The 17127-nt window shown below is 38.8% G+C and overlaps 1 protein-coding gene across 3 annotated transcripts in view; it reads right to left on the bottom strand.

The window, feature by feature from the left end:
* Positions 1-17127, bottom strand: part of ST7 (suppression of tumorigenicity 7) — a 132045-nt gene that overhangs the window by 4312 nt on the left and 110606 nt on the right. For 2 of the 3 annotated variants that reach the window (XM_089524338.1, XM_089524340.1), the window contains exons 9-13: positions 12977-13091; positions 7736-7808; positions 6101-6203; positions 4401-4551; positions 1630-1722 (exon numbers count right to left, since the gene is read on the bottom strand). In XM_089524338.1, the coding sequence (XP_089380464.1) occupies positions 1630-1722; positions 4401-4551; positions 6101-6203; positions 7736-7808; positions 12977-13091 (535 nt within the window). The remainder of the gene's footprint in view (positions 1-1629; positions 1723-4400; positions 4552-6100; positions 6204-7735; positions 7809-12976; positions 13092-17127) is intronic. The other variant, XM_089524339.1, reaches the window with a different exon arrangement.

Below are 17127 nucleotides of genomic sequence, written 5' to 3'. Positions count from 1 at the left end.
CAGATGACCACCTTCGAAACCTTTAAGAAGGCTAATAAGACGGATCTCTTCTGGCAGGCCTTTCCAGACTAGAACATCCTTGCTGACCTGCCTCCCCCCCTCCTTTTTCTCCCATTATCCCCCATCTTTATCTTTATTCATTTTAATATACATTATTGTATATTAATGTTTTAAACCTCTTTTCTTGGTTTAATCTCCTTTTAGCATTTAATTATGTTTTGATGACTGGGGGGAGGAATGGGGATCTTGGAATTTTTAATGTATTCTCTTTTAACTGTATTTTGTTTTACTGTTGTAATGTGCTTAGATTCCTAGAGATTAAGCAGAATAATAATAATAATAATAATAATAATAATATCTCATTATGTATTATTCAAATATTCAAAAATACCAAAAAAATCCATAATTCAAAACAATAATGGTCCCAAGCATTTCAGATAAAGGAGACTCAATCTGTACAGCCTTTTGGCTAAATGGTGGGGGTTATCATTAGGGAGAGCAGAAAAGAGTGGAGGGGAAAAATCTTGCCATGGTTTCTTTCTGAGGAAAGAAATATCAGCCAAAGATTGTACAGTCAAGAAAGCTTCTATCATAAATAATTCTTTCCTGTAGTGCACCTTGTATATTTCAAACTATTTCCATTCCATTTATAGTGACATGTGTAATAGACACAGAGTTCTCCTGTAAGAAGTCTCTTGGTACCTTTTGGATTTCCTTCCCTTCTTTGTTACAGAAATCAAAAGGCTATATAGCCACTTCCAACACCAGGAATGGATGGAGTAATGGGGGAGCAGAGGATGTGGGAGGGAAGAAATGATGAAGGGGAGAGCCTTTCTATTATATAAAAAATGAAAACTTTTGAAAACATTTTAGGAAGGAGAGGGGAGTGTGTCATTCATCACCAAGGCCTTGACAAGCACTTCTACAGACAAGAGTGCAATGATTATGTGACCATTCGTCTGCATAGCTACAAATTATCACCATTCAGGTGCTACAGAAACTGTTTTTCCTGCAGATTGACCCTGGCAGCAGTTGAATACTGTGCACATTTGTATGATTAAACAAATACATGCTTTCTTCACTAACAATCTTGACATAGATAAAAAGGCCTGCCTGGCAATCCTCAAAGTGGTTTGTATGCAGAGAACCAACTTCAATTATTTCTCAGTTCTGGCATGGTAAAGTAAAGCAGGCAAAGTCAAAATACGTCTTCCTTTTCCATCCAAAGATGGTTGTGATGGTGGGGAACCATCACCTGCTTTTAGTTTTACTCCTTGCCCTAATACAGAAACTGTGGTCTTTGTCTAAAGTGCCAATTCATGTGTGTATGGCAGTGTAACAACATTCTCATTATTCATCAAAGTGGAGGTCTTCCTTCCTAAGTAAGCTCAAGAACGTCATTTTTCATGGTCATACTCAAAGGTGGCTGATGCATCCTGTTCAATGACAGCTCTCTGGCAGGACAGAGCAGTATGTTTTATTATCTTCAATATACATTACATGCTTTTAAATCAAGAGTACATTTTGCTTGTGAAGGCCTGTTGTAGACAAATAGCTTTTTTCTTTTAATGATCTGGAGTTGAGAATTTAACAAGATTTTAACCAAGATTTAAAAAATCTCTTACTTACATGGAAGCAGTTCTCTATCTGCTGTTTCTGTGCAGATGGGGTAAGGATAGAAAAGGTGCCCCTTTTCCAATGGATAAGGGATCATTCTGAAAGCTAAAAAGGAGGGAAACATTCACTTTTGGAAGATTATAGAAGCTGGTATTGATTTATAAAGCATTTGCAATACATTTTTCAGTGGCAACAAATGTGTTTTTATACTATTTTGATGCTAATTTTGACATCATGTGCATTGTGCTAATACTGCAATTAAATATGTCATATTAGACTAACTATGGCATTATTTGAAGCTTTGAAGACACTGAGGAATAACAAATTAGTATATAAATATTGCAGAAAACACTTTCAGTTGCTAGGATAATCATAACACATTCAATACAGTAATACCTCACTGTATAAACTTCAAGTTAATTTTCCTGACATCCAATTCCACATTGTCACCTTATGATGAGTGGGCACCCATAATTTTGACCTCCCAATTTAAAACAGGTCTGGGATAATACGGTGAAATTGTCCCTCATCTCTCCCTAGGGAATGGGGGGTGGGAATAAGAAGAGTGCATTCTGGCAAAACGTAGTTTTTGCTGCTAAGAAATCATCAGACCGTTAGTCTCTTTCTGGTCCCACAGACATCATTCACTAAGGAAAGTATTAGTCAAGAGCTGTCCTGTAACTATACTGTACATATGAAATGTGAACATACTAATAGCTGGGGAGGGTTATTCACGGTGGCCTCTAAAGGTCTCCCCAGTGTGCCTAGTGCCAAGACTAGGAATGGGGGAAGCTGAAAGACAGACTCAGTCATGAAGCTCATTGAGAAGGGCTTCTTATATCACTTGCTCAATACATCCTACAACATTCTAGGAGAAACACAGGCAAAACTCTATGGAAACTTGACAATTACAGGTTCTTCCAGATTAGTTTAAAGTGTGTTCTGACATTATATGTTTCTGGTTTGTTGTTGCCTTTGGATCCACACATTCCTTTCTATGGCGTGGCCAAATTTTGTTCTCTCTGAATTTAATTTTTTTTTAGCATTATAATGCAAAAGTGTCATTTCCAGTTATGCACTGAAACACACACACACACACACACACACACACACCATAAATATATATATATATATATATATATATATATATGGGGAGAAGAGGAGACTTCATGTTCAATATGTCTTGGAATTAAAAAGAGACTCATTTGAATGTGGGAATAAAATGCTGCAGCTGGTTATAGGTATTGTTAGAAAATAATACAGAACAACAAAAACATCATTTGGATATATCCTTTTAAAAAGCCCCAAGAAATACAGCAACAAATACCACAACCGCCAGTAGCCTCCTAACACATTCAAGAATCTGGAGGAGCCTTAAGATCTTTTAACTGCTGTCCAATTTTACTGTGTAAACTGTTTTGAGAACTCTGGTAATACTAGTATTTTAAATAAATCAATTTTTTGAGAACGTAGCTGTAATTTTGTAGCTGCAATAACTGATTGCAAATATCTCACAAAAATATAAACATCTTCACAAAGCATAGCATTTGTATGGGTGTCCATCAAATGCTACATATCACTTCCAGATTGTGTATGTACATCCCTTCAAACCACCAATTGATTTACAGCGATTCCATGAATTCCATAGGGTTTTCTTAGGCAAGGAATACTCAAGAGATATGTTTGCCAGTTGTCTCCTCTGAAATATAGCCTACAGCACTTGGTATTAATTGGTGGCCTCTCATCCAAATACTAACCAGAGCTCACCCTCCCTGCTTAGCCTCCAAGATCAGACAAAATCTGCTTCCTTTAGGGGTTTTAAGGCCTGCTCACTTCCAGATTATGGTGTGATTTATTTATTTTTTCACAAACAAGAGCCACCTACTGGATTAAGTAGGAAACTGTCTTAATCTAGTTTCTGGGTCTCCAAGTTCCAATGCTTGGCATCGAACTGTGCCATTATGCATGCCAGCTGTGTGACGAGGAGCAGATGGCATGGACAAAGACAGCAGTGCATGCACTTGTGTTGGCATATATTGTGTTGGAGTATATTTCCTTCTATCTAGCTTTTTTTAAAATTTATCCCCTTTTGTATCCAGATGGTCATACTTGGCTATGTAAACTTAAGAATAGTGTCTGCAATCCTGTTGGTCAATCCCAACTACATCAGATTCATTCAATGTATTGTTGAATGGTAAGTCAACACATAGGTAAAGCCCACTGATTTAATGGGTCTACTTTAAAACTAGCCACAGAATTCAAGCCTCTCTTTGCTATTGCTCCAACATTATTTATATAATATAGGTAGTAAGTGTGAATGTAAAGTCTTTTTAAAGATTCCTCTTTCAACAAACATAAATAATCACAAAAGACCACTTGCATGCAGTAGAACCACTTTGTGCAAGTAGACATTGCTAGACCAGACATTAGTATGACTGACTTGAAACTGTGCAGGAGCTTTCCATTGCAAAGTTGTATGTGTATTATGTGCCTTCAAATCACTTGTTGACTTATGGTGACCCCATAAATTTCATAGGTTTTTCTTAGGTAAGAAATACTCAGAGCTAGTTTTGCCAGTTGCCTCCTTTGAAATATAGCTTACAGCACCTGGTATGTGTTGGCAGTCTCCCATCTAAGTATTAACCAGGGTTGACCCTGCTTAGCTTTCAAGATCAGACAGGATCTGGTGCCCTTAGAGTTTCGGCATATAAAATGAAAACGAGCAATTGTAGCATTCAGCATTTATCTCTTGCCGTATGCCTCTTAGAAAGTGAATTACTTACTGCCTTCCCACGTACAATGTAAGAGATTCAGTGCCCCCTCGACCCTTTTCCAGTGCTGAAGGTGAAAGAAAGCATAAGCTATTGCTTCACTGTCGCCTCTCTTCAAAATATGTTCAGGAGGCAATATTAAGCTTTTCATTTCTAGAAGATACTGTAACAGAAAGATAGAACACAATTATTTAAAGGGCATGGAGGAACAAAGTCCTCACCTGAAATTTTGCAAAGGGCCTGTGTCACCAGCAGTGCAGATGATCCAATTTGGACCAATGGATCAACCATAAAATGTTACCAGTGTCACTTGATATTAAATTACAGATGTATCCCAAGAATGAAAATATGCTCACAGATGGCAAAGGGTGCTCGATAACTCTTTGGGGAACCAGAGGAAAATATAGGCTAAGATCTTTCTTACTCTTTAGTCTTTTCAATAGTTGTAATTTGAGTACAGAACACCCTCCTGAGAAAGACTGTATTCTAGTCTTTGGCCACTAGATTAAGCCCTTTTTATTCTCCTAAACTTTCAATCCTTAGTTTCAAAAATGATAACCATTTGTTAAATCTTAGTTCTGCTGTTGATTTTTCTTTATTTTTCTTTTGTAACTTAAAAATAAAACCCTGACTGGAATTCAACATGGGATTTTGATCCTTGTAAGTGGACACATGTGTGCAGGAAATATAACTGAGCATGTCTGCATTCACCTATGGACTGCTATGACATTACAACATACTGGTGTCCATCTCACAATGATAGTCTGTTTAATAACCCCAATGTGCAATGGCCACAGATGCGCATCGAGGGAACTCCCTATGAGATTTGGGATACTGGCTAAGAAGTGTCAGAGGTAACAGGAATGTCCAATGTGCATTAAAAGTTCCTGATGCACATCAGAAGTGCTTAGTGCACATTGGAAGCATCTGATACACATCAGCACTCTTGCCAGTGTCCAGATACACATCTTTGCAATTCACTAACACAGTTTCATTGCACTTTTGCAGTAAAGCTATGGATTTGTGAAGTTACAAAATTTAGACTGTGATGTAGAATCTAGGTTCATGCTCATTTTTTGTGTTGCATTTTTATACTTAAGGCATCAAATCAATGGAACTTAAATACGCATTGATTTACCATATCCATATTGATGCAGTAGGTTTGCTCTAGTTGTTACTGACAATTTCATTTCAGCACATGCTTTCCACTATTTTTCTCCTTATTATCCTTTTGCATTCCCTTATTTATATATGCATATATTTATATAAAAATATACAGAAGAGAGCATTAAAATAGGATTAATTTTTTTTACATATTTTACATTTTAGCAGCTGCAATGGTTACTGCAGAGGCAAGATGGAAGATGGATTGAAAGGGTTAAATTAGAAGAAAAAGAAAAGGTAAGCAGTGTAGGGGTCCATGAATACTAGTGTGAATACTGGAACATATTTTCCAGGTAGGGCTAGAACTTCCTATGCAGAGATACTGTGAGGTGAGTTTATGTATCTATGTCAGTTCATGGCCTCAAAGTATGTATGAGGTAGGCATCAAAGGTTTAAAAAACAACAACCCAACATCACAGCACTTTTTATCACCTTTCCTTACCTTCAGCCCTCATCCTGATTTTTTTTTTAATCTACATTTTTATCACCCTGATTTTTTAAACCTAGTTCTGGCTTCAAATTGTAGAAGAGACTCGTAACAAACTCACTTTTGGCACATGTGGATTAAATTCTACTGCTCTGTGAATAGCTTCTACTGCATTCATCTCTGCTGTGCTCAGCCCTCGTCTTGAAGCTGCTTCAGGAGAAAATCTATACAGAAAAAAGGCAACAAAAGCATGGAGGTCAACCTCAGAATCAGCAGGAGATTTTTTTTTTAAAAGGATATAAGTAGTAGGGGTCTGTGAAAGCAGTGTCAACAAGTTTTTTATCCCTCTCCCAATCTGTCAATGCAAGAGGACATTCTATACAAGCAAATTCCCAGCACAAAGTCAAAGATGCAAAGTCCCAGCACAAGTCAGACCCATATTTGCAACTAATCACAGACAACGTACAAAGAGACACATTTCTCTCTTCCTCTTCATCTTGTCTAAACTTGCTTTATGTGCTTTTTGTTTCTGTTTATTTATTTTTTAAAAAAAATCAGGACAAAAACCTCTTAAACATGGGAAAGGGGGAAGAAAAATTATGCCAGTGATTATTCAAGAGTGTTTTCTTCATTTAAAAAAAAATCTTTTGGGAAGGTTTGGAGAAGTTCTCAACCCAGTGCCGCAGGGACAGGCTGAGATGACAGCTTGGTACAGAAGCAGTAGTGAGTGATCTGCTTTCAGCTGCACCCATTCCTGAAAGTATGCATACCCGTAACTGTGGGCAAACAGCATCTGCCCCAGTGAATGGGGAGGGGTGGATACCCAGACCATGCAATCTCTTTCTCACCTCACACCCCACGGCTAACTCCATAGCTGTACTTGGCAGGCAGACACCACAGGGAAAGCTGTGACAAACCTAGTCCTGCCCTCCCAAGCTGGAGTCGCTGTGTAGGGAGGAAAGATGTTGCAGTTGGTACTGGCGATCTACAGGACAAAAAAGAATGAAAGAAAAAAAATTACTCAGGTCTTGAAGTGTACAGACTATTCATAGCAAAATTGTAAAAAAATAAAAAATAAAGCAAGAAGGAAAGCTGGCTTTCCCACTCGGCTTGGGCCATGCTCTTCAGACCCTGGTCACAAGTGTGTGCTGTGACTCCTTGGGATCTGAGAGCTTCCACTTTGGAGAATTGGCTCATAGGAGCCCATCCTATAAGATGATGCAGATTCCCCCAACCTGTGGAATCCCTGCATCTTTTCTCAATTTTGGGAGCAGCAATGTGGGAGGACTAAGCACTCTGCTCCTTACAGACCACAATGGTAATGCATTCCTTGCCTGCCAGGAACTCTTACGCCTTAAATTCTTGGGCTCTCTCTCAAAGAAAAAAAAACAGCTCCCCCACTTGCAAACACAGTGTTATCATCCTGCTGGTCGGGATTAGTTGCCAGAATTACATTTATAGTATTTTTCTTTTTGTGCAGAAGAGGAAGGCAACCAACAAAACCCCATTTCCTAGTTGTGTGTGTTTTTTTTCTAAACCAATGCAATAATATGTAGATAGTGATTGCAGTAAGCAAGTAAGAAACTCAAGTGACCTTTCATTATGTGACAACAAAATATAAAATCATTTCTTGGTTATCAAGTATATATTGCAAATTTATGGCAGCACAAACTTATTCTTGTCAGGGTGAAGGGTCCTCCAGCTATGAAACCAATAGCCAAGTTCCCAGATGGCACAGATATTCTTCTGGACTTACTTGTCAGAGACAGCTCTTGCTTTGAGAAGAGCAGCTGTGTAGCATATTGTGGCAGATTTTGGTAAACTTATATCTGTGGAGAGAGAAAAAAGTGAGGAAGTATCCTTAAGCTTAACCAAATCAAATCCGGAAGTTTACTAGTAGACTTGTATTCTTTCCATGGTTGTATTAGGATACGTAATTTTGTAATTCCTCAGTATTTTTAAGCAATGAAGGAAAACCCAGAAATATACTCCTTGACCAAATTAGAGCTGATTAACATATTTACCCATGTGTTTTAAATGTTGTTGGTTGTAGCTCCTATATGCATTGTGTACTTTTTTTTATCAGCTTAAATTAAAATGTGCTAGGCCCAAGTATTTTAGTACCACTAAATCAACTGCTGAATGGTTAAGTCAACATTTATGTAAATTCCATTGATTGAATGGAATTATTTTAGTTGGGCTAGCAATTAGATTTAGAGCATTGATTCTATACTTATATTTGCCTATTTTACATATTACATAACATCATCTTGGGATCCCTTCTGGATGAAGGGCAGTACATACAGTACATGCATGGGGTTTATTGTTCATGTATTTGCCACATTCATGTATAACATGATGCTCCCACAGAGTTTTCATTTCAAAAGCTGAACCTTTCCTCCCATTTCACTTTGTCATTCTGTTGGTCACTACCCCAGAGAATCTACAGATACTGGAATTGATCTACCTAGGAGAAAAGTGCCTAAAGCGAAAGACCACGCAGAGATAAGCTAGGTAAGATTTCAGCTTTATTCACGCAGGCATCCCTTTTACAGGAAGACACCTTCTGGGTACCCAGGTGATATGTGGCAGGAGCAGAAAAATAAATAAATGTGATTGCACCATAATGTCTAGTTCAGTAGTTTTGCTCTGTGTCTCAAATGTGCCTCAAAATCATTTTATGCCTCTAAGGCCTAGCTCAAATGCCAAAGATAAGCTTTTGCTCTCCTCACATTTCAGTACACTCACTTATCATAAAACAAGTGAGTGGGAAGTCCATTTTTTCATATAAAAGCAAGATATCAGCACTTTTCTAAAAAACAACAACACTGTTATAAATGCTGTGAAAAGAGATTCCCTGAGAAGCAAAGATCTTAAGATCTCCATTTTCACTATACTATTGAGGTCAGAATCCAGCAGCCAAAACAAATTATTATTGAGATTAATAAACAATATGCACTCAGTACCATTAGAAATAGATGCTTTAACGGAAAACAATTTGATGTTACATTAAGGCTTATAGCAAATGATGAGTCCTGTGGAGAATATATTTCACCAGAGCAATTATAACAATAGCATAGAAAGATCCTTAACCTAAAAGTTTGAGTTATCTGAGTATGGGTGCTAAAATCTAAGCATCTTGTCTATTGTGGAAAGTCGTAATGGGGCTACAGTCAACAGTCTACAGTGCAAAATTCATTTGTCCTATTTACCAAATACAGGATAGCACTGTAACATCACTATTGCTGCTGTTGTGTGCTATTCTTTTGCTCAGGTTTGAACAGATCCATTATTATTATTATTATTATTATTATTATTATTATTATTATTATTACTACTACTACTTCTAAGCTCCACAGTACCCAGAAACTCATCTAGTTTAGGATTTTAGTGATCCCTCTTTTCCCCATGTACTGTAACCCCATTATGACTTCCCACAATAGACAAGATGCTTAGATTTTAGCATCCCTCTTTTCCCCATCAGTCAAATTACAGAACTCAGATCAAGGTATATTATAAGCAGTAACTCTGGTTACAAAAAAACACATTTAAAAATAAATATACAGTGGGCCCTTGGTATCCGCTGGGGTTTGGTTCCAGAACCTCCTGTGGATACCAAAATTTGTGGATACTCAAGTTGCATTAAATACAGAGGCATAGTGAAATGGTATTCCTTATATAAAATGCCAAAATCAAGATTTGCTTTTTGGAATTTACACTTTTTGGGGAATGTTTTCAAGCCATGGTTGGTTGAATATGTGGGTATAAAATCCATGGATATGGAGGAATGGATATAATAACAAAAGCAAATTAATTTCCATGGGTATATGGGGTTTGGGTTCCCCTGTTTTATACAAAAATTGCTGACACAGATGCATTGTCAGACATAACTATATCTGATGATGATGATGATGTGTGTATGTGCCTTCAAGTCACCCATCAACATATGTGTAACCCCCCAAAATGTCCTACTTTTAAAATCAGACAGCACCCCAGTCAAAGGGTTTCTGAGGTACTGCAGATCGTGGTTGTGTGAAATTATGTTTGCAGTGCCCTTCCAGTGGTGGTCCATGTTGAGAACTTGCAAGTGGTGGCACTCCTCAGAGTCCTGCCACAACTGCTTCTCTCAACATGCTCTGCAACCAGAAGAGTGCTGCAAACATAATTTCCCAAGGCCTTGATCTGCACCATATTAGACACTGGAATGGACTGGGGCATTGCTTGGATGAAAAGGTAGGGTTTGGGGTCACATTACATTGCTAACAAGAGTAAACTTGATTCCCAAAAGTTACAAAGTTCAGCTCAGAGTCATATAACTACTGAACAGGACACCAGCCACCATTCCTATGGTGCATCTACACTGTAGAAATAATGCAATTTGACACCAGTTTTAATTGCTATGGTGCCAACCTACAGGATCTTGGGATTTGTAGTTTTGTGAAGCACCAGCACTGTTTGGCAGAGAAAGCCAAAGACCTTGTAAAGCTACAGATCCCAGGATTCCAAAGGGTGGAGCTTCAGCACTTAAAGTGGTTTCAGAATGTATTATTTCTACAGTACAGATGTAACTCTAGAAGATCCAAGAGTGGATAAAAATATTTTCTTTTTCTATGAAGATATTTCAGCATGTGAGACATCTGGGAAGTTCCCTTAGAGCCATAAAAATGGCCTTGGAGACCAATTGTGGCTGAGAGGCTGCATCCTTCATCTAGCCCATTGAAAATGGGATTTCCAAATTCTCTACCTCAGCCAACTGCTCTTTGCAGCCTGGTTGCCTGAGTTCTTTTTTAACCAGACTTGAAGGGAGTTTTTATAATCTGGGGCCTCTACCATTAATCAAAGTCTCTCAAGAGTACGAATACTTGTTCAGTAGCTAGGAAATGGTATTCTAAGAATCCTGTTTACAAAGATTTCCACCAATCTGCAGGACAACAGAGAGGGATGTTCCAGCTTAGCTGAGAGTCCACCAGGGCAACAGTAAGAAAACATTCACAACAACTAAGAAGCCCCAATACAAAGCTCCCATAAATAACTTATGGACTCTTCAGCAGCTAATAAACGCTTGGTGCTGTACAACAGAAGGAAATGAGTGGCATCCACAATATATAGAGTGTTTCTTGGCTCATTTTGAAGCTCACCAGCCTCAAGTAGCATGAACTTTATGGAAATATACAGTTCCAGGCTAACTTAACCTTTCTGGCACATCCAGCACAAAAATTTCATCTGGCTAAAAAACTCTAATAAATTGCATCTTTTTAAGCATCAGATTGTTGTTTTGTACTTCACATCTGGCAACAGGGCGATGTCTATAGCATGGTTGCTGGGGAATCTCAGTGGCAAGGCATGCACTGTTGCCAAGGATGCTTTCATGATTTCAGAGTTCATCCATTGTCATTAATGTTTTTTCTCCTTTAACCTTGTCTCTGAATTTATGTTCAAATGCTTTTCTACCCAGAAAAACTGGGGTTTCTGTAGAAATTTTCCCTAGCGTTGTTACAGTAAAAGTAACAAAGAACAATGACAAATAAATATTTGCGGTGGCAGAAGCAGAGATGCAAATAGATCTCTTAGAAAGAACACCTAAGCAAATTTTGCTAAACCAATTTTCCAGGAATCTAAGGTTTCTTGTGTAATAGGTTGCTGAGAGTGGAGGAGGAACACTCTGCAATGTAATCACTGGAGATTATACAGAAATGTATAGTGATCTTGCCAGAAAAGTATTTTACATCAGATGCTTGGCAGAGATCTAAAGGACATCTTACACGTATGCATCAAAAGAGAAACTGACACAGAACATGTATTAAATTAGCACTCTAAGAGAAGGCTAGCCTAATAACCCAGCACTGCACCCTGCAATGCAACCTTGGCATTCCTTCTGAGTTGATATTGCAGTCTGTTGCTGTTGTTGTTGTTGTGTGACTTCAAGTCATTTCTGACTTACAGTGACCAAAAGGGGTTTTCTTGGCAAACTTCTTCAGAGGGATTTGCCATTGTCATCCTCTGATGCTGAGAGAGTGTAACATGCCTAGGATCACCCAGTGGGTTTTACTTGGCTCAGCCGGGATTCAGACCCTGGTTTCCACAGTCATAGTCTAACACTTAAATCATTACATCATGCTGGCTGTCTAGCCTAGTCTAAACTACCCACAGCTCTTTGTTTAGCAGGAAAGCACAATGAAAAACTCAGCAACTGAACTGTGCAGGCCTCTGTTGTGCAAGCAACTGCAAAGTAGGTACTAACTGTAATGCAAGCATTAGAGAAGAATTGTATACCTGCATTTCATTACAGTATGGTATAGTGATTTTAAACATTGGATAATTACTCTGGAGATCAGAATTAGCCATGGAAACCTACTAGGTGATGATGGGCAAGTCACATTCTCCCAGGGCATGTCTACAAAGACCATTTAAACCAGTCCCCGCACCCCCACTATCAGGTTGCCCTGTCTTCAATACACAGAGACAAAGCCCCCAGCAGAAGTTCACATCTCCTCCAGAAATAACCCCTTTGGAGCTCATGACATTGTGAATAGTGGGAGGAAAAAGAAGAGGAAGATACATTTCTAATTTATGTGCTTCTCATTTAATCTTAAATCATGGTTATAATAAAAGGAAAAATTTCTGTGAGGCTAGAAGACATACAAAGAAGCCACTCATGGATTGGAGGGGGGCAGGATACATCTACAGGTTCATTTCTACAAGAATCAATCAAACTCTTATGAGGCCAATAAAAAATGGGAAAATGGGAGAGAATGTTACCTATTTCTGTGTTTCTACATATCTATAAACACACCCTATTGCAGAAGCTAGTTCTCCACTTTATGAAGAACATGAAATTATATGACAGCTTAAGGTAAAACCTAGAATTGCTTAAAAGCACACAGCTGTATAACTATAGACAGAAGCTGGAATTTCTCAAGAAAGTGATTTTGCCACAGGAATATTTTTCCCCGTCTTTTTTATTTACACACATAGAGCCAGAGATATTTGTACTCACCATCATATTTTGCTAAAACTGCCTGGACGTCCGCATATGCTTGTAACTCTAACAGAGCTTCTAGCAAATTTTCATGGATGTTGAACATGCTAAGAAGAGGAAATTCTTTCATTAACTGCAAAAGAAAAAGGGAAAGGAAAGAGAAAATGGTTTAGATTTAGCTGGAATCCTGCAGCACTGAAATCAAATTTAAATTACTATTCTGGTTTTTTAAAATATCCAATTGTTATTGTGCTTGATCAGTGCTTTCTGAAGACTCTGATCATTCTTCTTCTGGCTTCTAATACAGGTCTTTGGAAGAAACAATCACAAGGTTTAAAAAGCAAAGTTGAAGAAGAAGACTTGAATTATAAACACCTCTGCTAGCTAGACAATGTGCCATATTTGAAAGGCCAAATTAAGCAAATGTTTATAAATATTCTTAAATACAAGTCAAATTATCTATTATTGCTTTTTTAACAGGACCACTCCAAAGCCCAGAAAAACAACCTATCCAAATATCTTCCACAGTAAACTAAGGCCTGTCTGCACTGGCAGGATACTTGGGAGGCAGCCTGCAGTATCTTGGCTCTGTAGCTGTCCTGATCTCCTCTGTTACCTGGCCCTCCATTCCTGCATCGCCACAGCTGTCCTGTTGAGCCACTTGCCATGTCCACCATCACTATGGGCCCAACAACAGCCACGTGGTTAATAAATAATAATAATAAAATCTTTATTTCTATACCGCTTTTCCTGGGATCAAAGCGGTTTGCCTCATTCTGGCCTCTGAGCAATCTGCGGCAGTGGTGGAACTGCCAGGGGCCCCAGCGGGGATGCCTGTGCAGACATCTATGGTAGTGCATTAACAGAGGACTCCAGATCTTTCTAGAAAATCCAGAACTACAGGGGTTAGGGACATGCATCATCTGATTAGGATGATGCCAGAAAGGGGGGAAACGGGCCTTTTGGCCTATGACTGATCATCATGACAAAAGTTGCTTTATTGCACCTGTAAGGCCTGACACAAAATATGTTGTTGCTGCTGCTACAATTTTATGTAGCCCCACCTATTTGGAAATGGCGATATAAGGGACATTTCTGCCTTGCGTTCCAGCCACGCCAAATGGAACAGGGTCAATGAGAAAAACCTGTAGAGCTTACTCCATCTCCTGGCATTGATCTTTAGCTCCTCTTGCACACCAACCTCATTCTGTTCCCATAGTTCAACACAGATTAGCTAAAAAATTCTTTCACTAACTTTTTTTCAAATAAATAAGTTAGGAAGCCATTAAAATGGCACTGATTTGACTTTTTAAAAAGTACAGGATAGTTTAAGGATCTATTTAGGATCATTAATTTTTAGAGTTTGGCCAAACAATACTCCCTTTGGCAATTCAACAAACTGGCATTTTTCTGGCTTGTAAATGCAAACTTGATTGTCTTTTGTTTAGCAGTCATTATAAATTATTAATAATAATTAAGTGTTGCTGTTAAATTGTGTTTACATAGTTGTTGACCACTGTGTAAATCCAATCTTAAGTGTGTTCCACTTAAAATTTGATGCTGGAAAAGAATCCGACACAAGAGATTTAAACCATGTTGATGATGGGACTGCTTAGAAGCCAAGAAAAGGAACAAGAAACAGAGGGATCTCCCTATTCCTATTGTTGCCCTGCAAAAAATCTCAAAACTTGATCCAGAAAGCTGGGAAGCATTACGGAGTTGATTTTTTAGAAAACGCCAAAAGGTAAAACAAGATGGGTAAGGAAATAAACATCTGTCACACTGGCCATATAGCTCTATTACCACACTGGATTAAAGCCCAGGTGAAATGAGGGCTAAAGAAGGAAATGAAGGCTAAAGAAGGAAACTTTCAAGTTGCCTCTTGACTTATGGTGACCCCATTAATTTCATACAGTTTTCTTAGGCAAGGAATACTCAGAAGTGGTTTTGCCAGTTCATTGCTTTGAAATATAGCCTAGATCACCTAGTATTTGTTGTTGATCTCCCATCCAAGTACTAACCAGAGCATCCTTCTTAGCTTCTAAGATCATTCAGGATCTGGCGCCTTTTAGGCCATTAATCAAAGTACAAGGGTCTAGATGTTATCTGAGTTGTGCTGTTATTATTTTGTCTCCAGTATTATCAGGATTGAAGAATATTAGACACTGCTGTTATTTATTTATTTTATTTTTATCCTGCCTTTCTCCTAAGTTGGGACCCAAGGGGGCTTACAGTAAACAACACTTTAAAAAACAATTAAAATAATCCAATTAAAACAGTAAAAAGTTTTTAAAAATATGACATACAAAATTTAAAACCTATAGTGGTTCTCAGCCTGTGGGTCGCAACCCCTTTGGGGGTCGAATGACCCTGTCGCAGGGTCGCCTAAGACCACTAGAAATCACATATTTCCAACGGTCTTAGGAACCGAGATGAAAATAATGCTATGTTGGTCACCACAACATAAGGAACTGTATTAAAGGGTCTCAGCATTAGGAAGGTTGAGAACCACTGGACTAAACCAATTCCGCCCTCCTCCCCCCCCTGCCCCCGGCAGCAATAAAACCAGGCCTGAATGATTTTAAAAAGGTATTACCCTGTGTTCATATAATTGTGTATGCACGTATGAGATATAAAGTTATTATTTACCCTCATTTATGGTTCTTTCCTCCTAATTCTGTTTTGCTGATTGAACTTTGTCCAAGGTCCTTTATTCCTTTGATGTGAAAAATCCCTTGATGATATTCTTTTGGTGTTAAATAAACATCATTCTCTACATTCCTATAGTAGCCTCTGTGTGTACAGATATACTGTGATGGCACAGAGTATGGAGAGAAGGCTAGGAAGGGGTTTCTACACACAGTAGAGCTCCTTTTCTCAAGAACAACAAACAACAGAGGGTATGATCCAAACAAGTACCCCATCTGTCTCCAAGCCTACAAAAGTATCAAGGGCCAAAGGCAATACAAAAAATATTGTTCATAGATTTCCAGGGAAATGTTGATATTTGAGAAGGCAGTTGATGTACCAGTCCTCATTTGCCTTGAGTAGCTTCCCTTCAGACTATCTCAGGTCCCATTTACATGGACTAAATAAACAGGCCTTCCTCTGTCCTCTTGGCAGGGAGACCAAACCCCAAGTCTGGCACAAAGAGACCAGACAAAGTCTGGTCCATTCAGTGCCAAACCGGTGGTATATCTCTGTTAAAATGGATTTAAATAACTCCCTGCTTACTTTCGGTCTTCCAGGAAAATCAGGAGCCCTCCATTCTGGTGCCGGGTTGCTGTTTAAAATGCATCCTGCTCTGCCACCCAGCATGGCTGCTGGTGGTGTATGTCACTCACTTTGAGGTCAGAACCAGGTGCCTAGCCATGTGATTGAGGCTGAGCATCTTGTTCTGACCTCAGGCGCAAGCAACTCACTGCTGTGCCATTCATGCTAAACAGCAGAACGGGACATCTGTATGAAAAACTGCCTGGCATAAAAAAAGAGGACCCAGGTAATAGGTATAGGCTAGAACAGCTTTGGAGCTAGGATACTCTGGGCTGCCCCAGAGAATCTTGGGCAATGTAGACAGGACCCCAATGTTCTTCAGCATGGGGACTAAGTGAGGGTGGGAATTCGCTCCCAACAACACACATCATTTGGTAGAAATTCTTAGAAACCAGCTGACTCCTCGCTTTTTTAAACAGGATTCTTAAAGCTACATGAAGATTTACTCCCTTATAGCAGATGGTATTAAGGACATGGGCACAATTTCCATTCTGGTTGGAGCCCTTTAAACCTTCAGGGAAGGTGGCAGAGTTGGCACTGGCCTAAATTTAATTCAAGTCCAATTTCCCTTGGTTTACTTATGACATTTTCATGACAGACAGAAACAGTAATTATGGTGAAACTGGTAACAGTCACAGTAGACCCTGCATCATGCATCAGTCATCTCCACAATACGTAGCTCCAGGGTTACTTGAAAAAAATTAGCTTCCCAAAGCATTGCATCATTCCAAATGCCTGATCTACATCTCAGAAAGGACCACCACATTTTGTTATCTAAGGCTAAGGCCAAGATGGCACCCTCTTCCATCCCATTTATAAAAGTCAGACAGATTGACTGCTAAATTTTAGCAGTCTCTATCGTACCCTAGGGCAGCAAGCTAATCTAAAGTGTCCAG

This window comes from Sceloporus occidentalis, unplaced genomic scaffold, assembly GCF_023333645.1.
Source record: "Sceloporus occidentalis isolate IW3139 unplaced genomic scaffold, rSceOcc1.0.p SCAF_5, whole genome shotgun sequence".
Lineage (NCBI taxonomy): Eukaryota > Metazoa > Chordata > Lepidosauria > Squamata > Phrynosomatidae > Sceloporus > Sceloporus occidentalis.
This window is presented reverse-complemented; position numbering and strand designations above follow the sequence as displayed.